Genomic DNA, 27942 nt, shown 5'->3' with positions numbered 1-27942 from the left:
AATATAGTTATAAAATATAATTATATAATTAATAATTATTAATGTAATAATAATATAATAATATAATATATAATAGTATATAATATAATATAACGAATTCTATTAATCATATAATTAATAGAATAAACATATAGCCCCTGAACCTTCTGCAATGACGTCACATCCTGTGCGCCGCCTCGCGAGCTTCGGTGAGCAGGCGGGGGAGGGGCGTAAACGCTCCTCAAGGCAGCCAATGAAGAGCGTTTCGAGAAAGACCCGGATGACCGTTGCCGCGGCAACCGGGACAACGAATGGGGAGCGAGCGCCTCTCCGCGCCTGCGCGCCGGCTGCTCTCGGGGGACGCCCGGCGCTTTCAACCCCTGACGTCATCGGGAGGCGCCGGCGGGAAGGTCGACGCGCTCCTTCCCTCCCTCTTGGAAAGATGGCGGCGGCCGCGCTGTGGGGTTGCCGGGTAAGGGGGGACGGGGCGAGGGGGGTGGGGCGCCTTCGTGTGTGTCTGGGGGGGGGCTCCCCACCTTCCTTCCCCAAACCTCCCCGAGCCAGGGCCTGGTAATTGGACTCAAGCCCCATTTCGAAGGAAAGCGTGCCCCTGAGCACGTGCAGAGGGCTCTACCGGTCGTGCTGCCGAGGCACCGCGAGGAAGGAGGTGGTGCCCCTGCGCATGTGCAGAGGGGCTCCCCCTCCTTGCCATTGTTGAGTCGTTTAGTCGTGTCCGCCTCTTCGTGGCCCCCTGGACCAGAGCACGCCAGGCACTCCTGTCTTCCCCTGCCTCCCGCAGTTTGGTCAAACTCATGCTGGTAGCTTCGAGAACACTGTCCCACCATCTCGTCCTCTGTCGTCCCCTTCTCCTTGTGCCCTCCATCTTTCCCAACATCAGGGTCTTTTCCAGGGAGTCTTCTCTTCTCATGAGGTGGCCAAAGTCTTGGAGCCTCAGCTTCAGGATCTGTCCTTCCAGTGAGCACTCAGGGCTGATTTCCTTCAGAATGGAGAGGTTTGATCTTCTTGCAGTCCATGGGACTCTCAAGAGTCTCCTCCAGCACCAGAATTCAAAAGCATCCATTCTTCGGCCATCAGCCTTCTTTATGGTCCAGCTCTCACTTCCATACATCACTACTGGGAAAACCATGTGTGCATGCACACGAAAGCTTATACCAAGAACTAACTTAGTTGGTCTTTAAGGTGCTACAGGAAGGAATTTTTTTATTTCGACTATGGCAGACCAACACGGCTACCCATCTGTATACAGACCTTTGTTGGCAAGGTGATGTCTCTGCTTTTTAAGATGCTGTCTAGGTTTGCCATTGCTTTTCTCCCAAGAAGCAGGCGTCTTTTAATTTTGTGACTGCTGTCACCATCTGCAGTGATCATGGAGCCCAAGAAAGTAAGATCTCTCACTGCCTCCATTTCTTCCCCTTCTATTTGCCAGGAGGTGATGGGACCAGTGGCCATTATCTTCGTTTTTTTGATGTTGAGCTTCAGACCATATTTTGCACTCTCTTCTTTCACCCTCATTAAAAGGTTCTTTAATTCCTCCTCACTTTCTGCCATCAATGTTGTGTCATCTGCATACCTGAGGTTGTTGATATTTCTTCCAGCAATCTTAATTCCGGCTAGGGATTCATCCAGCCCAGCCTTTCGCATGATGAATTCTGCATATAAGTTAAATAAGCAGGGAGACAATATACAGCCTTGTCGTACTCCTTTGCCAATTTTGAACCCATCAGTTGTTCCATATCCAGTTCTAACTGTAGCTTCTTGTCCCACATAGAGATTTCTCAGGAGACAGATGAGGTGATCAGGCACTCCCATTTCTTTAAGAACTTGCCATAGTTTGCTGTGGTCGACACAGTCAAAGGCTTTTGCATAGTCAATGAAGTCAATGAAGCAGAAGTAGATGTCTTTCTGGAACTCTCTAGCTTTCTCCATAATCCAGCGCATGTTTGCAATTTGGTCTCTGGTTCCTCTGCCTCTTCTAAATCCAGCTTGCTCCTTGCCATAGCTGTCAACTTTTCCCTTTTCTTGCGAGGAATCCTATTCGGAATAAGGGAATTTCCCTTAAAAAAAGGGAAAACGTTGACAGCTATGCTCCTTGCTGCTTCGTCCCGCATGCTCGTTTGACTAACAACCCCATAGCCCCTGAGCACGTGCAAAGGGCCCTCCCATCCTTCCGTTGAGACGGTGCTGCTAAGGAACAAACAGACCCTCTTTCTGTTGAGACGTTTGGGCCCCATGAGGAAGGGGAGGGGAGAGACCCCTGAGTTCCCCTCTCTTTTGCTTTTCCTTGAGGATTTTTCTTCCGGCTCCCTGACAAAGGGGAGGGGAGCTGCTGAGCATGTGCAGATACCTCTCATTCCTTTTGCCGAATACTTCCATATTAAAAAGTAATACTGGTCTGTATTATTTAAAACACATTAGGAAGAGCATGCCATTGAGCATGTTCAGAGTGCCTTTTAAAAAATAATTTAAAAAGCACACACACCCATCCAGTGTTAAAGATGAGAACTCTCTCTCCCTCTATATTTTTAATGTATTTTTAAATCTCTTGTTGGAAGCTGCCCAGAGTGGCTGGGGAAACCCAGTCAGATGGGCAGGATATAAGTAATAAATTATTGTTGTTGTTATTTTATTGGAGGTGAAGACAAATACAGCCCCCTCACCTATTCCTTTAAAAAATTAACTACTGGGTCTCATGTGGCTGATTGTTTCTGTTAGGGAAAAGTAATGGTAATGAGGTTTGGAGGCTTGGCCTCTTTGCTATCCATCCCTCAACAAGCCTGTTTAGCAAGCACTATTAAACAAGAGCACCTTATCTTTCTCCTCCTAGAAATGCCTTTTAAATGTATGGCTTGTATCCAGACGAAGCTCAGGCCCCTTGCACCATGTTTTCCTCGTGCATCGAACTGGCAGACCTGCATTGGAGCTGTACCAGGTATGCTTTGCAAATCAAACCTTTTTGTGCATAACTGTAGCGGAGGCAGTTGCTGAGAGTTGGGCATTGCAGAGCAAGAACTGCCAGGCTGGGAGGGAGGGAGGAACCCTCCCCCAAGAGCAATAAATAAACACTCTGACTGGCAGCATCTCTCTAGGCTTTTAAACAATGGATCTTTCCTACCTGGATATTGGACCTAGGACCTGTTGCATGCAAGATAGACGCTCTGCAATTGAGCTATGGCCCTTCCTTTTAGAAAAAAGTAAGATTCCAGACCTCGTACTTCTGAATAAAAGGGCCAATTTGAAAAGGAAGTTGCTTTACACTGTTAACGCCAGAAAACTTCTCTTTAGGCTCGATGTTCCTCCTCCGGAGGCCGGAAAGGTTTTATATCCGGCTTTGTGGAGAATATTAAGCAGGAGCTGGCCAAAAACAAGGAGATGAAGGAAAGTATTAAAAGGTTCAGAGACGAAGCGAAGAAGTTGGAAGAGTCGGAGGCCCTGCAGGAAGCGAGGCGGAAATACGTGAGTCTGTTTCCTTCATGCAGTTGAGGCTTGATTTCTCTGGTGCGTTTCTCTTCCTCTTCCTGGGAGTTGCAGACCAGAGCAAAAGAGAATAATAATAATAATAACATATGATTTATACCCCGCCCATTTGGCTGGGCTTCCCCAGCCACTCTGGGCGGCTTCCAAAAAAATATTAAAATACTGTAATACATCAAACATTAAAAGCTTCCCTAAACAGGGCTGCCTTCAGATGTCTTCTAAAAGTCTGGTAGTAGTTGTTCTCTTTGACATCTGGTGGGAGGGCGTTCCACAGGGAGGGCGCCACTACCGAGAAGGCCCTCTGCCTGGTTCCCTGTAACTTGGCTTCTCGCAGTGAGGGAACCTCCAGAAGGCCCTCGGTGAGGGTGGGAGTTGTGTAGTCCAGGGACACATTTTGTTGTTGTTTAGTCGCTTAGTCATGTCCGACACTTCGTGACCCCCTGGACCAGAGCATGCCAGGCACTCCTGTCTTCCACTGCCTCCCGCAGTTTGGTCAAACTCATGCTGGTAGCTTCAAGAACACTGTCCCACCATCTCGTCCTCTGTCGTCCCCTTCTCCGTGTGCCCTCAATCTTTCCCAGCATCAGGGTCTTTTCCAGGGAGTCTTCTCTTTTCATGAGGTGGCCAAAGTACTGGAGCCTCAGCTTCAGGATCTGTCCTTCCAGGGAGCACTCGGGGCTGATTTCCTTCAGAATGGAGAGGTTTGATCTTCTTGCAGTCCATGGGACTCTCAAGAGTCTCCTCCAGCACCAGAATTCAAAAGCATCAATTCTTCGGTGATCAGCCTTCTTTATGGTGCAGCCCTTACTTCCATACATCACTACTGGGAAAACCATAGCTTTTACTATACGGACCTTTGTTGGCAAGGCAATGTCTCTACTTTTTAAGTACACAGGGACACATGGGCTGCATCAATAATATGTAGCAGCTCAAATGGCCACAGTGCTCTACATGAATTTTCTTGGAAGTCCAGACACTTCACATTAGCTGTTTTTATAATCCTTCATCGTGTTAATTCCTGTATTGTGTTGGGCTCACCCAAAGTCCTGCTTATGTCCACAGGGAGCCAGGGATTTCCTGGTTAGCAGTGCAGCTTTCTAGTGGCTCAGCTCCACAGGCGCTTCTGATTGATGGGAGAGAAAGGCATTGTTTCGAAGTAATGTCTCCTTCCGCACTGAGTCATAGGGGCTTATATTAGAGTTGAGGGGTCTTAGCTCAGCCTTGTAAATTGGCCTGTACTATTGCGTCCAAGGGACGCAGGTGGCGCTGTGGGTTAAACCACAGAGCCTAGGACTTGCCGATCAGAAGGTCGGCAGTTTGAATCCCCGCAGTGACGGGGTGAGCTCCCGTTGTTCGGTCCCTGCTCCTGCCAACCTAGCAGTTCGAAAGCACGTCAAAGTGCAAGTAGATAAATAGGTACCGCTCTGGCGGGAAGGTAAACGCCGTTTCCATGCGCTGCTCTGGTTCGCCAGAAGCGGCTTAGTCCTGCTGGCCACATGACCCAGAAGCTGTATGCCGGCTCCCTCGGCCAGTAAAGCGAGATGAGCGCCGCAACCCCAGAGTCGGTCACAACTGGACCTAATGGTCAGGGGTCCCTTCACCTTTACTATTGCATCCAGCGAAATGCAGCCTTTGTTTACGACAGGGAAGATTTCTAAGTCCTCATTGTTTTGTTTGCGTAGAAATAAATAAATTGCATCCATCCTTTCTGCCACATTGGGGCTCAGGACAGCTAACGGCAAAACAGTGTGAATACAATCAAATGACTAAAAGACAATGATTCAAAGTAAACAAAATGCAAATTAAATAACAACAACATAAAAAGGAGACAGGGAAGACATCCATCCCTATTGGTCGTTACAAGAACATACAATGTAATCCCCCGTAACAGCCACAGGATGCTTTGGTAAAATAATAATAGACGATAATAAGAGGGAGAGTTTGATTTGCTTCTGTTGTCTTGCCTTCCACTGCAGAAAACAATAGAGTCTGAGACAGTCAAGACCTCTGAAGTCCTTAAAAAGAAATTTGGAGAAATCACGGACACTGTCAAAGACGTAAGTATGCGTTCATATATGATGGATATTTAGGGTTATGTCTGGTGTTGCTTATATTTCAGAGCAGACCCACTGAAATGAATGGGCATGGCTAACGGAGGTCCATACATTTCCACAGGTCTGCTTTCGAACGAGACTTAGTTGGCTACAGCTCTTCAGCCCCTGGTTTTGTTTTACATTTCTGACTATTCCCTGTCCCGGAGATTGGGGAGGGGAAGTATCAAAGGGAGATAACAAGGAAGGCTGGAATGAGAAAAGGCAGGCAGCGTCTGCAAGAAATCGTTGGGAGTGTGAAGTGACCGTGCTGCGGGTGCCTGCCAGCCAGCTGTTCCCCTTTCCTTCCTCTCCCATTTCCTTCCTTCCCACTCGCCTGCCCCTCCCACAGTTGGTCGGATTTCTGTGCCGCTTACATTTTCAGTTTTCATTGAAATGTTTTAGATCCACATGGACCTTTTCTTGTAATAATAATAATTTATTATTTGTAGCCCGCCCACCTGGCTGGGTTTCCCCAGCCACTCTGGGGGGCTTCCACAAAGACCAAAAATACACTAAGATGTCACACATCAAAAACTTCCCTGAACAGGGCTACCTTCAGATGTCTTCTGAATGTCAGGTAGTTTATCTCTTGGGACATCTGCTGGGAGGGTGTTCCACAGGGTGGGCACCACTACCGAGAAGGCCCTCTGCCTGGTTCCTTATAGCTTTGCTTCTCGCAATGAAGGAACCGCCAGAAGGCCCTCGGAGCTGGACCTCAGTGTCCGGGCAGAACGATGGTGGAGACGCTCCTTCAGGTATACTGGGCCGAGTATACCTGGTAGTTCAGCAAGCCTCAGGTTTTATGTAATCATTTACAGTGGTACCTCGGGTTACATACGCTTCAGATTACAGACCCCGCTAACCCAGAAATAGTGCTTCAGGTTAAGAACTTTGCGTCAGGATGAGAACAGAAATTGTGCTCTGACGGCACAGCAACAGTGGGAGTCCCCATTAGCTAAAGTGGTGCTTCAGGTTAAGAACAGTTTCAGGTTAAGAACGGAACGAATTAAGGTACCACTGTATTGCATTGATAATCTCACTTTTTCTCTGAGAAACCCAAAGTGGCATTCCTAGTTCCTCTCTCCTCACCCCACATTTTATCCTCACAACAGCCCTCTGAGGTAGGTTAGGCTAAGAGACTGTAACTGGCCCGGGATCACTCCATGAGTTTGATGACGGAGCGGGGGAATTTGAATCTGGGTCTGCAACACTATCCTGGCAATACTATTGAGTTAACCACGAACCATAGCAATTGTTTCGATGGATTTCTTGTTTGATTTATATGCTGTTGTGTTTGGTATTTCAGCGGCCTTATTTTTGTTGTTGTTCGTTTGGCGGTATTGTGATGATTGTGAGCCGCTTTGAGCCCAAAATTGGTTGTTGGGGGGAAAAGCAGAATGCAAATATTAAATCGACTCGCTGCGCAAGCAGTGTGCCGGATCCCTGTTGTGCTTGGATGCTAGTGCTTTGGCTAGCTGAGGATGCTGGCTGTAAAGGCTGTGGCAGATTGCAGAGGCGGAAAATTGACGTTTGAAGTGAAATAAACATAAGCAAGTGATTCTCATATGCTGCTCAGAATATGTTTTGTTTAGAGCTGGGCGGTATTGCAATTAATTGCCTGAAACTGGTATGACGGTCAAACCGCAATACAGTGGTACTTCGGGTTACATACGCTTCAGGTTACATACACTTCAGGTTACATATGCTTCATGTTACAGACTCCGCTAACCCAGAAATAGTACCTCGGGTTAAGAACTTTGCTTCAGGATGAGAACAGAAATCGTGCTCTGGTGGCGCGGAGGCAGCAGGAAGCCCCATTAGCTAAAGTGGTGCTTCAGGTTAAGAACAGTTTCAGGTTTAGAATGGACCTCCGGGACGAATTAAGTTCTTAACCTGAGGTACCACTGTACTGCTTTCAGACTGAGCTAGTGATATGTTGCAGCTCCCTGGCTGCTGCAAGCCCAGCGTATCTCGCTCTAATCTGCTTGCCTGCCAGTGCTGTGCTGGCAGCGGTCAGGAAGCCATGATATATCGCCGGCTCAAATTGCCTTGCTCAGCTGAGAGGAGGGCGGCAGTGTTAGAAACTGATATACGAAAGCTAGGAGCTAAATTGCACCTTAAAACCTAGGTTATGGGCGCAACAACGGAACATCTAGGTGCGCTTTTTTAATAACAAGAATACAAAGCTGAAAATGAATGAACTGCAGTTAAAATATTATGTTCATTTTTCACACCGTCTAGGTCCATAGGTAGGCAAACTAAGGCCCGGGGGCCGGGGCCAGCCCAATCGCCTTCTCAATCCGGCCCACGGATCGTCCGGGAATCAGCATGTTTTTACATGAGTAGAATGTGTCCTTTGATTTAAAATGCATCTCTGGGTTATTTGCGGGGCATAGGAAATCGTTCATTTTTTCCTTCAAAATATAGTCTGGCTCCCCACAAGGTCTGAGGGACAGCGGACCGGCCCCCTGCTGAAAAAGTTTGCGGACCCCTGGTCTAGTCCTTCCCCTGCCCATCCCCCCAATATTCTTGAGAGGGTCTCTTCTCCAGTCTTCAGAGAGTAGCTGGAAGTGGGGAGGCAGAAAAAGGTCCTCCTTTCCTTCCATTTTGCAGTTTTAATCTGAAATCTTAGGTGTGGTGTTACACCCAGGGCTCAGAAACTGCTTGCACTAATGGAAATCCCTGTTGCAAAATGCTCCCAGAATTTCAGACATTGTGATATATCGGTACATTGTGATATTTAGCTGCTGATGTATCACGATGCTGAAAACCAGATGCTGCCTGGCCTAGTTTTGTGATGGGTATTTGGGAACACTGTACATTGCCTGCATTTCTCAAACGTTGGGACTATGATTAACGCTTAAGCTGCAGAGAGATGTATTGTCTGAGTGCTGCTGTAATACTTGGGTTCAGCTGTTTCACTTGTGGCCATTCTTTTCAGTTCACCCGGGGGGCGAAATTTGTTCGCTTTCGTTGACGCTCGATTGTCACTGGCACACCTGTGAATAACCTGTGCTTCTGGAATTACTTACCTGTGTGGTGCAGTGGTTAAGAGCGGCAGTCTCGTAACCTGGTGAACCGGGTTCGATTCCCCGCTCCTCCACATGCAGCTGCTGGGTGACCTTGGGCTGCATCAATAGGAGTATAGCATCTAGATCAAGGGAAGTAATAGTGCCACTGTATTCTGCTCTTGTCAGACCTCACCTGGAGTACTGTGTCCAGTTCTGGGCACCACAGTTCAAGAAGGACACTGACAAACGAACGTGTCCAGAGGAGGGCAACCAAAATGGTCAAAGGCCTGGAAAAGATGCCTTATGAGGAACGGCTAAGGGAGCTGGGCATGTTTAGCCTGGAGAAGAGGAGGTTAAGGGGTGATATGATAGCCATGTTCAAATATATAAAAGGATGTCACATAGAGGAGGGAGAAAGGTTGTTTTCTGCTGCTCCAGAGAAGCGGACACGGAGCAATGGATCCAAACTACAAGAAAGAAGATTCCACCTAAACATTAGGAAGAACTTCCTGACAGTAAGAGCTGTTTGACAGTGGAATTTGCTGCCAAGGAGTGTGGTGGAGTCTCCTTTGGAGGTCTTTAAGCAGAGGCTTGACAACCATATGTCAGGAGTGCTCTGATGGTGTTTCCTGCTTGGCAGGGGGTTGGACTTGATGGCCCTTGTGGTCTCGTCCAAATCTATGATTCTATGATTCTATGATTCTAAGTCACACTTCTCTGAAGTCTCTCAGCCCCACTCACCTCACAGAGTGTTTGTTGTGGGGGAGGAAGGGAAAGGAGATTGTTAGCCGCTTGGAGACTCCTTAGGGTAGTGATAAAGTCGGATATCAAATCCAAACTCTTAATAATAATAATATTTGGGTTAGTCACACATCTCTGAAGTCTCTGAGCCTGTTTGACAGGGGGAGGAAAACCCTCGGAAGGCGGTCGACTCTCCTTCCTTGGAGGTTTTTCAGCACAGCTTGGACGGCCACTTGCCATGGGTTTTGGGGTTGAGATTCCTGCATTGCAGGGGGTTGGACTACATGACCCTTGGGGTCCCTCACAACTCTACAGTTCTAGGATGCTATGATTTAAAGTGCATCCAGTGAGCATTTAAAGCACATGATGTCCCCCAGATGATCCTGGGCGTTGCAGATTCCCTCTCAGAGAGGCCAGTGTGGTGTAGTGGTTAAGAGCGGTAGTCTCGTAATCTGGAGAACCGGGTTCGATTCCCCGCTCCTCCACATGCAGCTGCTGGGTGACTTTGGGTCACACTTCTCTGAAGTTTCTCAGCCTCGCTCACCTCACAGAGTGTTTGTTATGGGGGAGGAAGGGAAAGGAGATTGTTAGCCGCTTGGAGACTCCTTAGGGTAATAAAGCGGGATATCAAATCCAAACTCTTCTTCTTCTGTCTTGCATACCAGTGGCGTAGTAGTATATAGAAGATGGGAAATATATATTTGGGAGCTCACCATTAGTAGGGTGAAGGCTGCTGTTTGATGGGGCTCATGCCCCTGTGTCCCCCTCTTTGGGCATGCCTCGTTTAAGGGCTTCTTTCCCTTTGGCTGCAGAGCCTCGACGAAGTCAGTAAGAGCGATATCGGCCGGAAGATAAAGGAAGGTATGGAAGAAGCCACCAAAACCGCGAAGCAGTCTGCGGAATCGGTCACCCGAGGAGGAGAGAAGCTGGGACGGACGGCAGCGTTCAAGGCCATTTCCCAGGTACACTGTGCTCTGCCTGTGGCAGGCTGCCGCCTTACTCCCAAGTCATCATCATCCTTTTTATTCGACCGTCAGTCAGAAAAGAGTACATTTTGTCAATACACAGTTAAAAACATCCAGGAAGATTTTAAAACTTAGCCAACACTAAAATGGGCTAAACAGATAGCCCCATATCGATACAGTCAATTATAGTCTTGCGACGCTTAAAAGCTAAGAAAAGAAATTTGGCCACCAAGGAAGGTATAGCTCTAGTGGCGTTATTCAGCAAGTGTAAAACCTGGTTTTCTCCGGGTAGGGAGCTGAATTGACATAGGAGTGGGTCTATAAAATTTTGTCTAAGCTCTGCATAAGAAGGGCAAGTCAAGAGAATGTGTTCAGTGGAGTCAACCACCCCCATGGCACAATGACAAGTTCTCTGGGCGTATGGTACTCCCCTGTACCTTCCCCACAATATCGCAGAGTCAAGGACATTTAATCTAGCCGCTGTAAGAAGTCTACGGTATTCCACATAGTGGATTTCTGCAAGGTAGGGGGCTGGTATGGTCCGATAAATCTGGTCCCCTAGGAACATCCCTGGTTTTACCTGGGCTATGTCCTCTTGTCTGGCAATGTCACTCAGTCTCCGGGAGATCACAGCTCTAGCTTGATTGTACGTCATAGACTCGAAGTAAAGGAGAGACAATCCGCAGGATTGAACCTCATTAATGACCTCCCTTTCCCACGATGATTGGAAATCGTCCCTCAATATCAAGGGGGCAATACCCACTGGTTTAAAACAAAGCTTGTTACTCCCAAGTAAGGCCATCTATACCTGGTGTTAACAGATATCCTCGCTTAGTGCATGGGTAACGTTACTGCCGATTACGTGTGCTGTAAGATACCGTATTTTTCGCTCTATAAGACACACTTTTTCCCTCCTAAAAAGTAAGGGGAAATGTGTCTTATGGAGCGAGTGCAGGCTGCGCAGCAATCCCTCTTGCTGTTCTGGCTTCAGGGATAGCCGCGCAAAGTCTCTTCCAACAACATTTGATTCAGAATATTTTTTTCTTGTTATCCTCCTCTTAAAACTAGGTGCGTCTTATGGTCGGTGTGTCTTATAGAGCGAAAAATACAGTAGATTGCTCCCTGCATTCACACAGCAGGCCGTTTTTTAGGCAGGTCCCGCTTTGGGAACACGGTGTGTTCACAGGAAGGGGTGTTCCACAGAAAGAGCGCCACCACCGAGAAGGCCCTCTGTCTGGTTCCCTGTACCCTCACCTCCCACAGGGAGGGAACTACCAGAAGACCCTGGGAGATGGACCTCAGTGTCCGGGCTAGATGATGGGGGTGGACATGCTTTTTCAGGTACAGGGCCTGGGCCGTTTAGGGCTTTAAAGGTCAGCACCAACACTGCAATTTGGGCTCTGAAACGTACTGGGAGCTAGTGTCGGTCTTTCAAGACCGGTGTTATGTGGTCCCAGCGGCCGCCTCAAGTCACCAGTCTAGCTGCCGCATTCTGGATTAGTTGTAGAGTTAATTGTCACCCTTGTTACAGAGAGGCTTGGCTGTCCTACACCAGAGACAGCGCCTTCAGTTTCCCCCTGCGTAACGCTCTTTTAGCAGACATCACACAGAGGCGTATTTGCTTCTTAGTGTTGGACATCCCTGGAACATGTCCGAAATGTCCACCAGGGCTGCCACTCATTTTAATGTTTCCCCTGCTCTGCTTCCAGCGTTTTTTTCTACCTTTTCGTTTTTATTTTCCTGCACCCTGCCCTGATGTGAGGGATACATCACAGTATGATGAGCAGAGGCAGATCAGCAGCTAGATCAGAGGCACTGGATTAAAAAAAAAGAAGAAATGCAGATCTTACTTAACATCACTTGTAGGGTTACAAGAAGTTTTGTAAGGAGGATTTTATAAATTATTGTGAAAAGGATTAAGATTAGCTGATGTAAGATTGGATTTATAGTAATAAGCATGGTACCAGGGACGCGGGTGGCGCTGTGGGTTAAACCACAGAGCCTAGGGCTTGCCGATCAGAAGGTCGGCGGTTCGAATCCCCGCGACGGGGTGAGCTCCCATTGCTCGGTCCCTGCTCCTCCCAACCTAGCAGTTCGAAAGCACGTCAAAGTGCAAGTAGATAAATAGGTACCGCTCCAGCGGAAAGGTAAATGGCGTTTCCGTGCGCTGCTCTGGTTCGCCAGAAGCGGCTTAGTCCTGCTGGCCACATGACCCGGAAGCTGTACGCCGGCTCCCTCGGCCAGTAAAGCGAGATGAGCGCCGCAACCCCAGAGTCGGCCACGACTGGACCTAATGGTCAGGGGTCCCTTTACCTTCACCTTTACAGTCATACCTTGGGTTACAGACGCTTCAGGTTGCGTTTTTTCGGGTTATGGACACGCCGAAACCCGGAAGTACTGGAACAGGTTACTTCCGGGTTTCGGCGGTTACGCATGCGCAGAAGCGCTGAATCGCAACCCGCGCATGCGCAGACGTGCCGCTGCGGGTTGCGAACGTTCCTCCCACACGGATCACGTTCGCAACCCGAGCATCCGCTGTAATAAGCAAAATTAGAAAGAAATTTAGAAAACCATTAGAAGGGCTTGAAGGAAGTCTTAGGCTGCGATAGCCAAAGATTTGTCATGTGGTTTCCGAGTTGTTATGTTGGAAAGTTTGTGCAAAAATCAATAACAATTATTTAAAAAGAAGAAGAAAAGAAATGCAGGTCTATTTAATTTTTTTTAAAGCCAGCCAAAGCAGGAAAGGGCTTTTTTCGGGCCGCACAGTGAAACACCAGGGCGGTTGTGGTTGAGGGACGGGGTGGACAAATGCACCCTCCAGGGTTGGGTTTGCCAACTCAGGTGTTCTCTGTCCAGTTACTCCCAGAGTCTGCGGGACTCCTGCCCTCTCCGCTGTAACCGCCCCTTGCTCTTCCAGGGCGTGGAGACGGTCAAGAAAGAGATCGACGAGAGTGTCCTGGGCCAGACGGGGCCTTACAAGCGGCCGGAGAGGCTCCGGAAGCGGACAGAGTTTGCTGGCGAGAGGCTGAAGGAAGAGAGGATATTTGAAGCCAACGAGTGAGTGATGGCTGGGAAGGGGGTGCGGTTTGCAGGGGTGTCTGGGTGCTGCCAGTTGCTTCCCTGGAGGCAGAAGCCTGGCGGCGTGCAGTAGAGGATGGGGGTCGATGGAGGCCGGGGGCAAGCTCTGGACCCTAGTATTGCTCTGACAGGGTCTTTGCTAGGAGCCCCTCTGTTACGGCTGCTGCCGGTCGTGGTAGGCAAGGCTGAAACGGATGGATGGGGGCTGTGACTTGTTGAAGGAGCGTCTCCACCCCCATCGTTCTGCCCGGACGCTGAGGTCCAGCGCCGAGGGCCTTTTGGCGGTTCCCTCATTGCGAGAAGCAAAGCTACAGGGAACCAGGCAGAGGGCCTTTTCGGTAGTGGCGCCCACCCTGTGGAACATCCTCCCATCAGATGGCAAAGAGATAAACAACTGCCTGACATTCAGAAGACATCTTAAGGCAGCCCTGTATGACATCTTAGTGTATTTTTGGTATTTGTGGAAGCCACCCAGAGTGGCTGGGGAAACCCAGCCAGATGGGCGGGATACAAATAATAAATTATTATTATTATTATTATTATTATTATTATTATTATTATTGAAAAGCAGCTCCTCTCAGGGTGGGAAGAAGCTCAAGTGCTTTGCGTAGAGAAAGCCCCAGGTCCAGTCTCTGGCACTTTATTTATTTAATCTGCACACCGCCCCTAAACCTGCAAGGCTCAGGTTCACAGCATAAAATCACAATATTAAAACATAAAATGCATATTATGTACTTACACAGACCCTGCAATTGTCTAAGGGGCCCTGCTCCATGTGCCACCTCCTTGAGAGGCCCGGAGGGCGGCAACACGAGAACAGGACCTTTTATGTGGTGGCTCCCCGTCTGTGGAATTCCCTCCCCAGGGAGGCTCACCTGGTGCCTTCATTATACACTTTTAGGCACCAGGCAAAAGCATTCCTCTTCAGCCAGGCTGATTGACATCCGATGCCCCTTTTAAAACGTGTTGGGGGTAAGGAAGGGAATATTGGGCTGCTCTCGTTTTTTTTATTTTTGCTATGCACGTTGTGCTTTTCCATTGTGCTTTATGCTACGAACCGCCCTGAGACCTGCAGGTATAGGGGGTATGGAAATTTAAAAATAATAATAAAAAAAATTTTATTCCTCCCTCCCCTTCATTGGCTCCTCCCCTTCTTCCAGGGAGGCGATGGGCGTTGTACTCCACAAGGACTCCAAATGGTACCAGCAGTGGAAGGAGTTCAAGGACAACAACGTGGTGTTCAACCGTAAGCGGCGCCTGCAGGGAGAGCTCCTCCCCGTGTCTTCTCCCCTGCCTGGTCCTGTAAACGCAGGCTGAGTTAGGCAGGGCCCAGTGCCATGCGTGAGGGAGGCAAGTGTCTCCAACCCCATCGTTCAGCCCGGACACTGAGGTCCAGCTCCGAGGGCCTTCTGGCGGTTCCCTCACTGCAAGAAGTGAGGTTACAGGGAACCAGGCAGAGGGCCTTCTCAGTGGTGGGACCCTCCCTGCGGGAAATTCCCTTATTCCAGCACTGCTTCCCGTTGCTATCCCAGATTGTTAGATATCCCGTAGGCTGTCCCCGGGACAGGTGAGGCTGCTGATCCCTTATTTTCAAATCTGAAAGCTGACAGATGTGCCTCCGTTGGCTCCCAGTACATTTCTGAGCACAATTCAAAGTGTTGGTGCTGACCTTGAAAGCCCTAAATGGCCTCGGTCCTGTATACCTGAAGGAGCGTCTCCATCTCCATCGTCCAGCCCGGACACTGAGGTCCAGCACCGAGGGCCTTCTGGCGGTTCCCTCCCTGCGAGAAGTGAGGTAACAGGGAACTAGGCAGAAGGATTTCCTGGTAGTGACGCCCTCCCTGTGGAACGCCCTCCCAGCAGATGGCAAGGAAAGAACTCTCTGACTTTTAGAAGACATCTGAAGGCAGCCCCGTTGAGGGAAGTTTTTTTTTTTTTTAAATGATATTTATTAAAATTTCACAAGAAAAGGATCACGTTAATAAAAAAATTAACAATAAAAAGAAAAATACACAATACAAAGTACAAAAAAGAAAAAACAGTTAAAAACAATTCCATCTTTTCATCACTTCTTTTACATTTACTTGTTTCCCGGACCTCCTCATACCTCCCTCTTTTGTATTCCAATTCAGTTTGTTAATCCAGCAATTCCTTTCCCTCCTTTTTAATCCTGATCTTTAATCTTAATATATTATAACATTAAATTTTTACCTATTAAAAACCAATTTTTCCAATTCTTTTAACCATTACTGCTAGAAACCGCTTAACTTCAATCCGTCATCATTCTAACATTCATTAATTTTACAATATTTCTGTAAGTAGTCTTTAAATTTCTTCCAATCTTCTTCCACCGACTCTTCTCCCTGGTCTCGGATTCTGCCAGTCATTTCCGCCAATTCCATATAGTCCATCATTTTCATCTGCCATTCCTCCAGTGTGGGTAGATCTTGTGTCTTCCAATACTTTGCAATAAGTATTCTTGCTGCTGTTGTAGCATACATAAAGAAAGTTCCAGTTTAGGGAAGTTTTATCGTGTTTTTAATATTCTGTTGAGAGCTGCCCAGAGTAGCTGGGGAAACCCAGCCAGATGGGCGGGAAATAAGTAAGTAAGTAAGTAAGTAAGTAAGTAAGTCAGGCCTCATTGGGCCTTTTCACCATGGGGGGAATGCCCCCATGCAGAGTGGATTTTTTTGGGGTGGTGGTGGAGGGAATGGGGCTGAGGCCGCTGCTGATTCTGTCCCCCTCCCCACAGGGTTCTTTGAAATGAAAATGAAATATGACGAGAGCGACAATGCCATCATCCGGGCCTCTCGTGTTGTGACGGACAAGGTGACAGACTTCATTGGTGAGTCTCTCTCCTTGCCTTTCCCCTTCAAGTGCTGCTGGCTGGCCCTATAGGGACGCGGGTAGTGCTGTGGTCTAAACCCCTGAGCCTCTTGGGTTTGCCGATCGGAAAGTCGGTGGTTCAAATCCCTGCGACGAGGTGAGGTGAGCTCCCGTTGTTCCGTCCCAGCTTCTGCCAACCAGTAGTTCGAAAACAAGTAGATCAATAGGTACCACTGCGGCGGGAAGGTAAATGGCGTTTCCATGCTCTCTGGTTTCCGTCACGGTGTCCCGTTGTGCCAGAAGCGGTTTAGTCCTGCTGGCCACTTGACCCGGAAAGCTGTCTGTGGACAAACACTGGCTCCCTTGGCCTGAAAGCGAGATGAGCGCCACTACCCCATAGTCGCCTTTGACTGGACTTAACCGTCCAGGGGTCCTTTACCTTTTACCTTTGCCATCAGGTCTCCGTATGGTTCGCAAAGTACGGTAAATGGCTCTCCACCCCCCCCCCCTCTGCACAGAACTCCCTCTCTGACTAGAGTTGAAGCTCTGGGGCTGACTGGAGACCGGAGGGTGGGTGGAAAGGAGGCTGCGGCTGTTGCGCTACCCCACATTTCAGCTGCTAGACGGCGGGGAGGCTGAGCAGTGTAAACAAAGCCCCACAGCGCGTCCAGTCCCTTTGGGGCTTCCTCTGCCCTCACTGACTTACTCTCCGGACTCCAGGAGGGTCTCCTCATGAGCCACAAGGACTCTCAAGCTCTCTTCTGCCATTTCCCGGTTCAGACCTATCTATCTGTTTCCCAGTAATGCACGTTGTCGACTGCTCATAAGTGGGATGATGCCTGTATTGCATTGTGGTTTAGCGGTTGAAGTGTTGTCTAGGCACCTGTAGGAAGAAGCCCACTTGTGTCTCTCTCTGGCTTCTTCCAGATGCCGCGCACAGGGTTTCTCCCCTCCATCCCATGGTCTTAAGGACTAACAGCTTGGTTTTTCACGGCATAGGGAAGCAAAGCTGAGAGTTTTGGATCGCTGAGTGATTCTTCTGTTAGGATATAGTTCCGTTCCACCTTAGAAGGAACAGGCATGACTGTTGTGTGTCACACGCCTGTTTACTTCCAGCACAGTCTGCTGGGAACTTCCGTTTGTATATGGCTTTTGCTATCCGGTTGTTTGCTTGGACACGAAGGGAAGCAGACATGTTTCTTCCTTTGTTCCTGAACTATGCTGAATAAAGGTAAAGGTAAAGAGACCCCTGACCATTAGGTCCAGTCGTGGCTGACTCTGGGGTTGCGGCGCTCATCTCGCTTTACTGGCCGAGGGAGCCGGCGTACAGCTTCCGGGTCACGTGGCCAGCATGACTAAGCTGCTTCTGGCGAACCAGAGCAGTGCACGGAAACGCCGTTTACCTTCCCACTGGAGCGGTACCTATTTATCTACTTGCACTTTGACGTGCTTTCGAACTGCTAGGTTGGCAGGAGCAGGGACCGAGCAGCAGGAGCTCACCCCGTCATTGCGGGGATTCGAACCGCCGACCTTCTGATCGGCAAGTCCTAGGCTCTGTGGTTTAACCCGCAGCGCCACCTGCGTCCCTTATTGTGCTGAATAAACGCCTGTAAATAATGCTTACTCATGTCTCTGTCCGCCACTTCCATTGTGAAGATTTATTCACACTGCTGATAAGAGTGTGTCAGGTCTCTACAGGTCCCTGAGGCTTGTGTCGCTGAGTGATGCTGTTCCGAAAACCGGAGTTCGCCTGGCTGCCGGCCAGTGGCTGGAGCCAGCTGGGGGGGCCTGTCAAATGCCCCCGTCTCCCCAGACGCATCCCAACATCTTCACCCATCCCTTTGGCCCCACAAATAAGCCCTTGCTTAAAGTCGAGGCCTCCTGAAGCCCTGGCCCTTTTTCTCACACACCCCCAACGTCACTCTGAATCCCCTCCAAATGCCAACCCTCTGTTGCCTCTGATTGTATCGGCAGGCGGGCTGTTCTCCAAGACTGAAATGTCGGGGGTCCTGACCGAGATCCTCCGCGTCGACCCAAACTTCGACAAGGACCGCTTCCTCAAGCAGTGCGAGGACGACATCATCCCCAACATCCTAGAGGCAGGTCTGGGGTGCGGGTGGGGAGAGACGGCTGGGGGGCAGGGGTGTCTTGTGTGCCTAAGCAGCGAGGGAGGGGTGGGTCGCCCAAAGGCGGCAATGTGGGAAGTGGCCCTGGCATCACAGCTGTTAAAACGGAGAAATCCGAGGGCTCCCTTGGACAAAAACAAAGACACCAACCAGGATAACTTGGAGCAAAACAGCAGCCTGTAGGCTTGGCCTTTATTGGATACTGTCGCGACAGGACTCCCACCCGCAACAAGATGAAGCAAAATGGAAGTCCAGAACAAAAGAAGACCCCAACTTTTATTAGTTACAAATCCCCCAAACTACACCCCTATGACTACATCACAACTACGGCACAACCACATCACAAAAAGGAGGGGTTGAGGGAGGAGTTGTGGAGGTAACCTGAGTATCGTGTCACCTGGCTGGTTCCTCCTTTCCCCCCTCCCCATGAGTACTTTCCAGGTGACAGAGGGGAGTTTCCAGTTTCCTGCCCCCAGAGGGAAGAGCTGATCATTGTCCTTTGTTCCAGTCCGTGCTGAATCCACTCCTATATGCAAGTTCTTGTGACCTTGATGGTCTTCTGTCTGGGACCATCAGGGTTGGCGTAGCAACTGGGCAGGGCCTCAAGGGATGCTCAAGGGATTATGGCTGCCCTGTATCAAACCTTCCCCATTTTGTAGTCCTTCCTTCATGGAGTAAAATAAAAGTGGAACAGTGCAGATCCGATGTATGGTTGATTTTCTATGAATTTATAACAGAAGCGTAGTGTGTGTTGTCAAGTTTGTACAAACTGAATGATGGCTTTCAGGAAGGTGTCCAAGTCCAGAGAAAGGAGGGATGAGGCAGGATCTTTCTCTATTCATTTTTATTTATTTATTGAATTTATATACCACCCTATACCCGGAGGTCTCGGGGCAGTTCAAAGGAACAAAAACAATCTCTGTCTGGAGTCAGGGCCCAGGAGCCAGAGGCTGGCTGGCTTTTCCCTGTCTTTCCGGCATCTGTGCTCTCCTGCAGTTACACAAGCACAGTAAAACAGCAAAAGCAAAACATAAAAAAACACCTTAAGCTGAAAGTGCTGTCCTTGCCCAATGGAACTGATACATACGAGAAGGAAAGGGTCCCTTGCAAGGAATTAGAGGACAAGAGGGAATGACAGGGGGTTGTACTTTTAGGTGTGTTTTTAATATTCTGTTGGGAGTCGCCCGGAGTGGCTGGGGAAGACCCAGCCAGATGGGCGGGGTATAAATAATAAATTATTATTATTGTTGTTGTTATTTACCGTATTTTTCGCTCTATAAGACGCACCAGACCACAAGTCGCACCTAGTTTTTGGAGGAGGAAAACAAGAAAAAAAAATTCTGAATCTCAGAAGCCAGAATAGCAAGAGGGATCACTGCACAGCGAAAGCAGCAATCCCTCTTGCTGTTCTGGCCTCTGGGATAGCTGCGCAGCCTGCATTCGCTCCATAAGACGCACACACATTTCCCCTTACTTTTTAGGAGGGAAAAAGTGAGTCTTATAGAGCAAAAAATACGGTATTTCTTACCGTATTTTTCGCTCCATAGGCCGCACCGGACCATAGGGCGCACCTAGTTTTGGGAGGAGGAAAACAAGAAAAAATTATTCTGAATCCCAGAAGCCAGAACAGCAAGAGGGATCTGACTTCTGGGATACCGTGTGGCTGTTCTGGCTTCTGGGACAACCGCGCCAAGCCTCTTCAGGGCAGCGGGATGAAGGCTCCCCCTGCCTGAAGAGGCTGCGCAGGGCTAAGGCAGAAGCCAGGACAGGCGCTTCACTGAAGGGGCGATGCCCCTTCAGCGAAGCTGGAGAAGGAACAGAAGGAGACCCTTCTGTTCCTCCTCCGGCTTCCAGGTCAGGTGCGTCGCCGTGAAGCCAAGGAGCCTGCATTCGCTCCATAAGACGCCCACACATTTCCCCTTCATTTTTGGAGGGGAAAAAGTGCGTCCTATAGAGCGAAAAATACGGTATATTACTAGATGACTCTTGGTTTCCCAACTCTACAGTTCTCTGATTTTACAACCTTTATTAGAACTCGGATGCAAGGAAGAGAGTTTGGGGAAAGTTTTAGATTTAGGAATATCGGAACCTGCCTCGTACAGTGTCAGGTTCATTGGTGCATTTGACTCAATATTGTCTACCCAGACTGGCAGCAGCTCTCTGGGGTTTAGAGCAGAGCAGCATTCCTACCTCTACCTGGAGATGCTGGAATGTGTGTGTGTGTGTGTGTGTGTGTGTGTGTGTGTTTGTGTGTTGAACCTGGGAACTCTGCATGCCAAGCAGTCCCTCTACTCCGAGCCTACAGCCCTTAGGCCCTTCGTGTACTCTCCGTTGTCCTTCTGCTTGTCCCTCTGTGGTCGCAGCTCCTTGTGTGTGATGCTCTGTTGCCTCTCCTCCTTTCTTTAGGCCATTATAACCGGAGACCTGGACATCCTCAAGGACTGGTGTTACGAGGCGGTGAGTGTTTGCCCCGGGAGATGGCGTGGTTGGTCCTGGCGGGGTTCGTGGGTGGTTGCCATCTTTCCATCCTGACATTCAGGAGTGTCCCAAAAAACATTGCGAGGACATGAGAGCTCACACATTGCTCGCACGCTTCCCAAAGGCTCCTGGCTAGCCTCTACAAGAAGGTACCGTATTTTTCGCTGTATAAGATGCACCAGACCATAAGACGCACCTAGTTTTTGGAGGAGGAAAACAAGAAAAAAAATATTCTGAATCCCAGAAGCCAGAACAGCAAGAGGGATCGCTGCGCAGTGAAAGCAGCGATCCCTCTTGCTGTTCTGGCTTCTGGGATAGCTGCGCAGCCTGCATTCGCGCCATAAGATGCACAGACATTTCCCCATACTTTTTAGGAGGGGAAAAGTGAGTCTTATAGAGCAAAAAATACGGTAGGTTGCCAGATTACATCCAAGGATGCTCTTTTTAACTTCGTGTGCATGGGCAGTGGCGTAGCGTGGTGGTGGGCCCCCGGGGCACTTGCCCCAGGTGCAGAATTGTCAGGGCGCAAAAATTCAACACCCGGCGCTGCCTCCATACAGCTGGGTTCCATTGAAAACGGCTTCTCCTTTCGAACCAGGGACAAGAACAACTCTTCTTACCTCCGTCAAGGAATTCTACTCAATATTGATCCAGAGCAGAACTCCGACGTATAGCTAGCAGAGTAAAACTTAAACCCGTTGTGCGGGATTCCCAAAAACAGACTAGAGGCAATTGTATTTCACCCAGCAGAGTTTTACTGCTACTGAAGGCAAACAACAACAACAACAACAACAACAACAACAACAACAACAACAACAACTTCTTTATACCCCGCCCATCTGGCTGGGTTTCCCCAGCCACTCTGGGCAGCTTCCACAGAGACCTGTCACACATTAAAAACTTCCCTGAACAGGGCCGCCTTAAGATGTCTTCTGAATGTCAGGTAGTTGTTTATCTCTTTGACATCTGATGGGAGGGCGTTCCACAGGGCGGGCGCCACCACCGAGTAGGCCCTCTGCCTGGTTCTCTGTAGCTTTGCTTCTCGCAGTGAGGGAACAGCCAGAAGGCCCTTGGCGCTGGACCTCAGCGTCCAGGCAGAACGATGGGGGTGGAGACGCTCCTTCAGGTATACTTGACCGAGGCCCATAATGGTCACAAATCCAATACATTCAGGATTGGCCCTGTCCATAAGAAATCCAGTTGCAGTAGACTTAAACTTAGAGTAACTTATTATAAGACTAAAACCTTAATATTAAGCATACTATGTACAGAACACCACACCAGAAGGAGAAGAGATAGAAACAGAAAGTGAAGTCCAGTCTCCTGGCCTGACTCTTATAGTCAGCATGACCTTGACAGAAGAGGTAACAGAACCGGTTTAAACCAGCTGTACTCCGCTTCTCTGAAGGAATAACCCAAACCTCACGAACCTTCTGCTTGTTCCTTTCACACAGAAGCTTCCAGAACCCTCGTGAATTAAGTAGAATGGGAAAGATCAGATCAAATACTTTCTACACTAAGAAATGCAGACCGACAACCTCTGCAGCTGCGATCTGTGTGGTGCAGACGCTGTTAGGCCGTTAAATGCGCATGCGTACTCAGTCCATTTTCCTCCTCCTGCGCCGTCCCGGGCACTGGCAACCCGGGCTACACCACTGCACACAGGTCCCGCTGTCTTCCTGCTCAGTATGTGAAAATTCATATATCTGCACACAAGGAATTATGCCCAAACTTCACTATAAACACTGCAGAGTTAATATGCTTTCTTCCGTGTTTTTCCTTGCTTGTTTCTGCCCTGCTGCTTGGTGGCACCCATTTTTGAGCAGAAACAATGGAAGGAGGGAGCAAGATCAGATAAACTGAAAGACCAGGAGAGACCCAGAAAATTACCGTATTTTTCGCTCCATAAGGCACACTTTTTCCCTCTTAAAAAGTAAGGGGAAATGTGTGTGCGTCTTATGGAGCGAATGCAGGGGGAGGCAGGCAGGAAAAGCCCCAAGCTCCGTGCGGCTCTTGGGGGCTTTTCCCCAGGAGGGAGAAGGGACTGACGCGGCCACTCAGTCCCTTCTCCCTCCTCGTAGAAAAGCCCGCAGAAGCCGCACGCTCCTTAAAGGCTGTGCGGCTCCTGTGGGCTTTTGCGGGAGGTGGGGGAATTGCCATAGCTGCGCGCAGCCTCTCCTGGCTGGAGAGGTTGCGCGCGGCTAAAGAGGAAGCCAAGACAGCCAGCAGGATGGATCTTTGCTCTTTGGGGCGGTGGGGGTGGGGGGGGGACCCGGGCTTCCCCCTGCAGCCCCGAGAAGCTCTGGGAGAAGCGGACAGGCTTTCCCCCCCTTGATTTCCCCCTCTAAATACTAGGTGTGCCTTATGGAGCGAAAAATACGGTAGTTTCCCCTGTTGTCTCTCTTTTGTTGGTTGGCTGCAGTCATTACAGGAAGAAACCATTGAGAAAGGGGGCAGATCTGGAAAAACCAGCTGCCTCCTTCCGGCCCTGGTGGCTGCTGGGCTGCTGCTGCTTGTTCCAGTGTTGAAAAGCTGATATTGCCCAGCGATGGGAGAGACCCAAGTGCGCCGCCTTGAGGTCCTTGAAGGAAAGGGTTATATATATAAATTTCATAAATAAATACTATGGGAAAAACTTCTTTCAGACTTACAGCCAGCTGGCACACCCGATTCAGCAAGCGAAAGTGATGGGGCTTCAGTTCCACTCCAGGATTTTGGACGTCGACAATGTAGACGTGAGTGCCTGCCTCCCTTTCTTGGCCTGGACTGGGACATCTGGCAGTCAAAGGGGCAGTCTGGTGTAGTGGTTAAGAGCGGAGGACTCGTAATCTGGTGAACCGGGTTCGATTCCTCGCTCCTCCACCTGCAGCTGCTGAGTGACCATGGGCTAGTCACACTTCTTTGAAGTCTCTCAGCCCCACTCACCTCACAGAGGGTTTGTTGTGGGGGAGGAAGGGAAAGGAGAATGTTAGCCGCTTTGAGACTCCTTTGAGTAGTGATAAAGCAGGATATCAAATCCAAACTCTTCTTCTTCTTCTTTCGCTCCCTCCTGTCCAGTGGCAGAGTCTTAATAGCAGAGCCTGGAGAGGAGGAGAGCTGGAAGAGCGCAATAGCCTTGCAACTGCCTCATTAGGACGCTGGTGGCGCTGTGGTCTAAACCACTGAGCCTCTTGGGCTTGCCGATCCGAAGGTCGGCGGTTCAAATCCCCGCGACAGGGTGAGCTCCCATTGCTCTGTCCCAGCTCCTGCCAACCTAGCAGTTTGATAGCACGCTGGCACAAGTAGATAAATAGGCACCATTGCGGCGGGAAGGTAAATGGTGTTTCCATGCCCTCTGGTTTCCGTCCCGTTGCACCAGAACCGGTTTAGTCCTGCTGGCCACATGACCCGGAAAGCTGTCTGTGGACAAACGCAGGCTCCCTCGGCCTGAAAGCGAGATGAGCGCCACAACCCCATAGTCGCCTTTGACTGGACTTAACCGTCCAGAGGGCCTTTTACCTATTAGGCCAACACCTACTGGGAACAGTTGCTTGCGCTGTCTTGCCTTCTTTGAATAAAGAGCTAACTTCACTGATGCCATGGTTTTTTCTTAATCACTGAACTACACTTGGCTCATGGGACGTGGGTAGCGCTGTGGGTTAAACCGTGGAGCCTAGGACTTGCTAATCAGAAGGTCGGCGGTTCAAATCCCCGTGATGGGGTGAGCTCCCGTTGCTCGGTCCCTGCTCCTGCCAACCTAGATGTTCGAAAGCACCTCAAACTGCAAGTAGATAAATAGGTACCGCTCCGGCGGGAAGGTAAACGGCGTTTCCGTGCGCTGCTCTGGTTCGCCAGAAGCGGCTTCGTCATGCTGGCCACATGACCCGGAAGCTGTACACCGGCTCCCTCGGCCAATAAAGCGAGATGAGCGCCGCAACCCCAGAGTCGGCCACGACTGGACCTAATGGTCAGGGGTCCCTTTACCTTTACCTATATTTAGCTAAAGATGTTAAGATAACTTAATTGGAAAAGCTTGCAAATAATAGATAGGCTTAGGATTTAAATATGTAAGCATAAGATTTAAGATGTTTAAAGTTACCGTAAATTAGAAAGAATGAAAGATGTTAAGCAATCAAGTTAAGTTTTTGAGAAAATCAATTTTGGAAAACTGTTAAAATGATATATAATGAAATTCAGCCAAGGGGATTTGAGGAAGTCACTTAATAATGTTACCAAGATTTAAACAGGATGTATATGTGTGTGTGTGTGTGTGTGTGTGTGTGTGTGTGTATGTTTGTTTGTTTTGAATTTTTGAATTTTTTTTTAAAAAATTGGAAGAAAAAAAAGAGCCTTGCGCTCTATCGACCAAGCTACCCAGCACCGCTATGGACTAGTAACTTGAAGTTTTTCTCCGCTTTGCAGCTCGCGATGGGCAAGATGATGGAGCAGGGACCCGTCTTGATCATCACTTTCCAAGCTCAGTTAGTCATGGTGATCAAAAACCAGAAAGGGGAAGTCGTGGAAGGAGACCCGGTGAGTAAAATTTCCCTTGCGCACTCAGATCTTGTTAGCTGCCTTTATTTAACCTTCTGTTGTATCCAACCTGCTGGGCTAGGCTAGACAGACCTCTCCTGACAGACGGGTTCCCAAAGCAACTGTGATTACCGTACTTTTCCATGTATAAGGCTATGTTTTTTGCTTTAAAAAGCATGCTAATAAGTGGGGGTCGTCTTATACATGGACAGTTCATAGGGTGGACATTTGATTGGCTGCTGCCGCGGCTGTCAGTGGCTATTGTGCATGTTATTGGTTGCTGTGTCAGCGGGTGGTGTTGATTGGTTGACGCTCCGGCAGTTGGGCGGGCGATTGGCAACTTCTGTTGGCGATGGGAGGTGGATTTTCTGACACATACGGGTGAGCGATTTTTTTGCAATTCCCTGTACGAAAAGTTCAACAACTCTGGGCCATCTTCCCCCATTTTCTTAAATTTGAGTCTCCCGAAATACTCTTATACATGGGTGCGTCTTATAGATGAAAAGGTACGGTATTATCAAATAGCAGGGTGCTGCCCGTTAGGATTATAACCTCTTTACAACCTCATGTTCCTGCAGCTTAGTTAGATGAACTTTTGCCTAAAAACAAAGGAATGAACCGTCATTTCCAAATCTTTTTTTTTGGGGGGGGGGGAAGGTCACCCCGAAATCAATGAACCAGTTTTTGTATATGTAACCGTATTATGCAATGTGCATAGCATGCGTACAGGAAAAGCAGAGCTTGCAAGTTTTCTAATACCTCTACGGCGCTTTGCACATCGTACATCGCCTATTATTGTTTAGATTAAACCGAGGTGGCGGTTTGTCTTTTGTTTCCGTTGCATTCGACGCAATGTTCCCGCCTCACTTGGATTGCGCATTCTGCGCGCACCGATTACTTCTTGGGAATCCAGAGTAGGATGGCTCCTGCTTCCGGCGATTCTCCCAATACAGGTTTAGGAAGTCTCAGGCAGCTGCAAAAGTTCTAAACAGTTCCATAAAGTTTTAAAAAATACTTATGAGTTATATGCATGGCGATTCCAGCTTTTCATTCCGGAGTTCATTTCATCCCGAGCTTTTCATTCCAGAGTGACTTTTTTCACAACTGAGAAGACCTACTGTATTTTTTGCTCTATAAGATGCACTTTTTCCCTTCTAAAAAGTAAGGGGAAATGTATGTGTGTGTGTGTCTTATGGAGCGAATGCAGGCTACGTGGCTAAGCCAGAAGCCAGAACAGGGAGAGGGAGGCTTCACGGGCTGCCCCAGAAGCCAGAACAGTGAGACGGAGCGCTGCGCAGCGCTCCATCTCGCTGTTCTAGCTTCAGGGTTAGCGGCGCAAAGCCTCCGCAGGGCAGCGGGGTGCCTTCATCCTGCTGCCCTCCGGAGGCTTCGCGGGCTGTCCCAGAAGCCTCCACAGGGCACGGGGATGAAGGCTCCCCGTGCCCTGCGGAGGCTTCGTGCAAAGCTAGACCAGCTATCCCAGAAGCCAGAACAGCAAGAGGCTATCCCAGAAGCCAGATCCCTCTTGCTGTTCTGGCTTCTGGGATTCAGAATTCCCCCCCCCCTTATTTCCTCCCCCCCAGACTAGGTGCGTCCTATCATCTGGTGCGTCTTATAGAGCGAAAAATACGGTATTCCCTTTCCCAGTGTTTCTGATACAGGAAATTGTGGGGGTTGGGGTTGGGGGAAGGGAGTCAAAAAGTTATAACCCTAGTCCCCCTGCCGCGATGTGAACTGGCCTTAACTCTGAACGTCCCCCCGTTGCAGGAGAAGGTTCTACGGATGCTTTACGTTTGGGCCCTCTGCAGAGACCCGGACGAGCTCAACCCTTACGCCGCCTGGAGACTGCTGGACATTTCTGCATCAAGCACTGAGCAGATCTTATGAGCTCGGCGTCTCCTCTGCCCGCCTCTGCCAGAAGACGGGAGCAGCGCCTCTTTCCTCGCACGGAGGCCGGACAGGAGGGCAACTCGGGTGTGGCGCTGCTTTACCGGGGACGCGGGAGTGCCAACTCCAAGGCCGACAGCGGGGAAAGACTTGCGGGGCCCCCCGCCAGCAGTCGGGCGTGGGGTGTTTCCTTGACACTGGAGCAGTGTGCCAAACTCTTGTTCTCGGGGAGGACAAGCGAGGAAAGACCCCCGCTTCGGATTGCGGCGCTACGGAGTCCGAGGTGCACTTTGCCAAAGCAGCCCGGCTCGATGTCCCCATTCCCCCTGCGCTTCGGGCGACAACCTGGCCTTGGCGGTGCCCACCCGGCAGCAGAACCAAAGAGGCGCTCGTTTGCCACGCCACCCTGTTTTTTGCAGGTGTATGTCAAAGGCCCGAACTACGGTTGCGGAGGAAGGGGAATGGCTCTATGGGGCAGGGGAAGTTCTTTCAGCTTGGGTTGCTGCTCCGGGGAATGGAGGGTCCTGTCGTCGTCCCCCCACAGTTGTCCTTCCGCTGCAAGCTTGGCACATGGAGCAGGTGGGAGGGGGCTGCAGCTGTGAGGGGTTGTGACGGCCCTCAGCCCCAAGACACACACACACACACACACACCCTGCCTGCCCCAAACACTCGGATTTGGCCTGATCTGGGCACGTGGTATCATGGCAATAGATTCTTCTACCACCTCTGTAAATTAAATACGTATATCCAG

At 49.5% G+C, this 27942-nt stretch overlaps 1 protein-coding gene across 1 annotated transcript; it reads left to right on the top strand.

Annotated features, from left to right (window-relative positions):
• The first annotated feature begins 317 nt into the window (after positions 1 to 317).
• TIMM44 (translocase of inner mitochondrial membrane 44) lies at positions 318 to 27942 on the top strand. Its single transcript, XM_080989053.1, has 13 exons — positions 318 to 451; positions 2825 to 2929; positions 3283 to 3453; positions 5451 to 5531; positions 10132 to 10281; positions 13202 to 13341; positions 14523 to 14608; positions 16115 to 16207; positions 18163 to 18287; positions 20721 to 20771; positions 23438 to 23527; positions 25194 to 25304; positions 27072 to 27942. The coding sequence occupies exons 1-13, from the start codon at positions 422 to 424 to the stop codon at positions 27189 to 27191; spliced, it is 1353 nt and encodes a 450-aa protein (XP_080845179.1). The 5' UTR covers positions 318 to 421; the 3' UTR covers positions 27192 to 27942.

Source organism: Podarcis pityusensis (assembly GCF_964106645.2).
Source record: "Podarcis pityusensis genome assembly, chromosome: 18".
NCBI classification, from domain to species: Eukaryota; Metazoa; Chordata; class Lepidosauria; order Squamata; family Lacertidae; genus Podarcis; species Podarcis pityusensis.
This window is presented reverse-complemented; position numbering and strand designations above follow the sequence as displayed.

Excerpts from the sequence above, each read along its gene's own strand:
- TIMM44 (XM_080989053.1), top strand. The coding sequence starts at position 422 with ATGGCGGCGGCCGCGCTGTGGGGTTGCCGG. Across the intron at positions 452-2,824 it reads CCGCGCTGTGGGGTTGCCGG|AAATGCCTTTTAAATGTATG; the intron begins GTAAGGGGGGAC and ends TTCTCCTCCTAG. Across the intron at positions 3,454-5,450 it reads AGGAAGCGAGGCGGAAATAC|AAAACAATAGAGTCTGAGAC; the intron begins GTGAGTCTGTTT and ends CTTCCACTGCAG.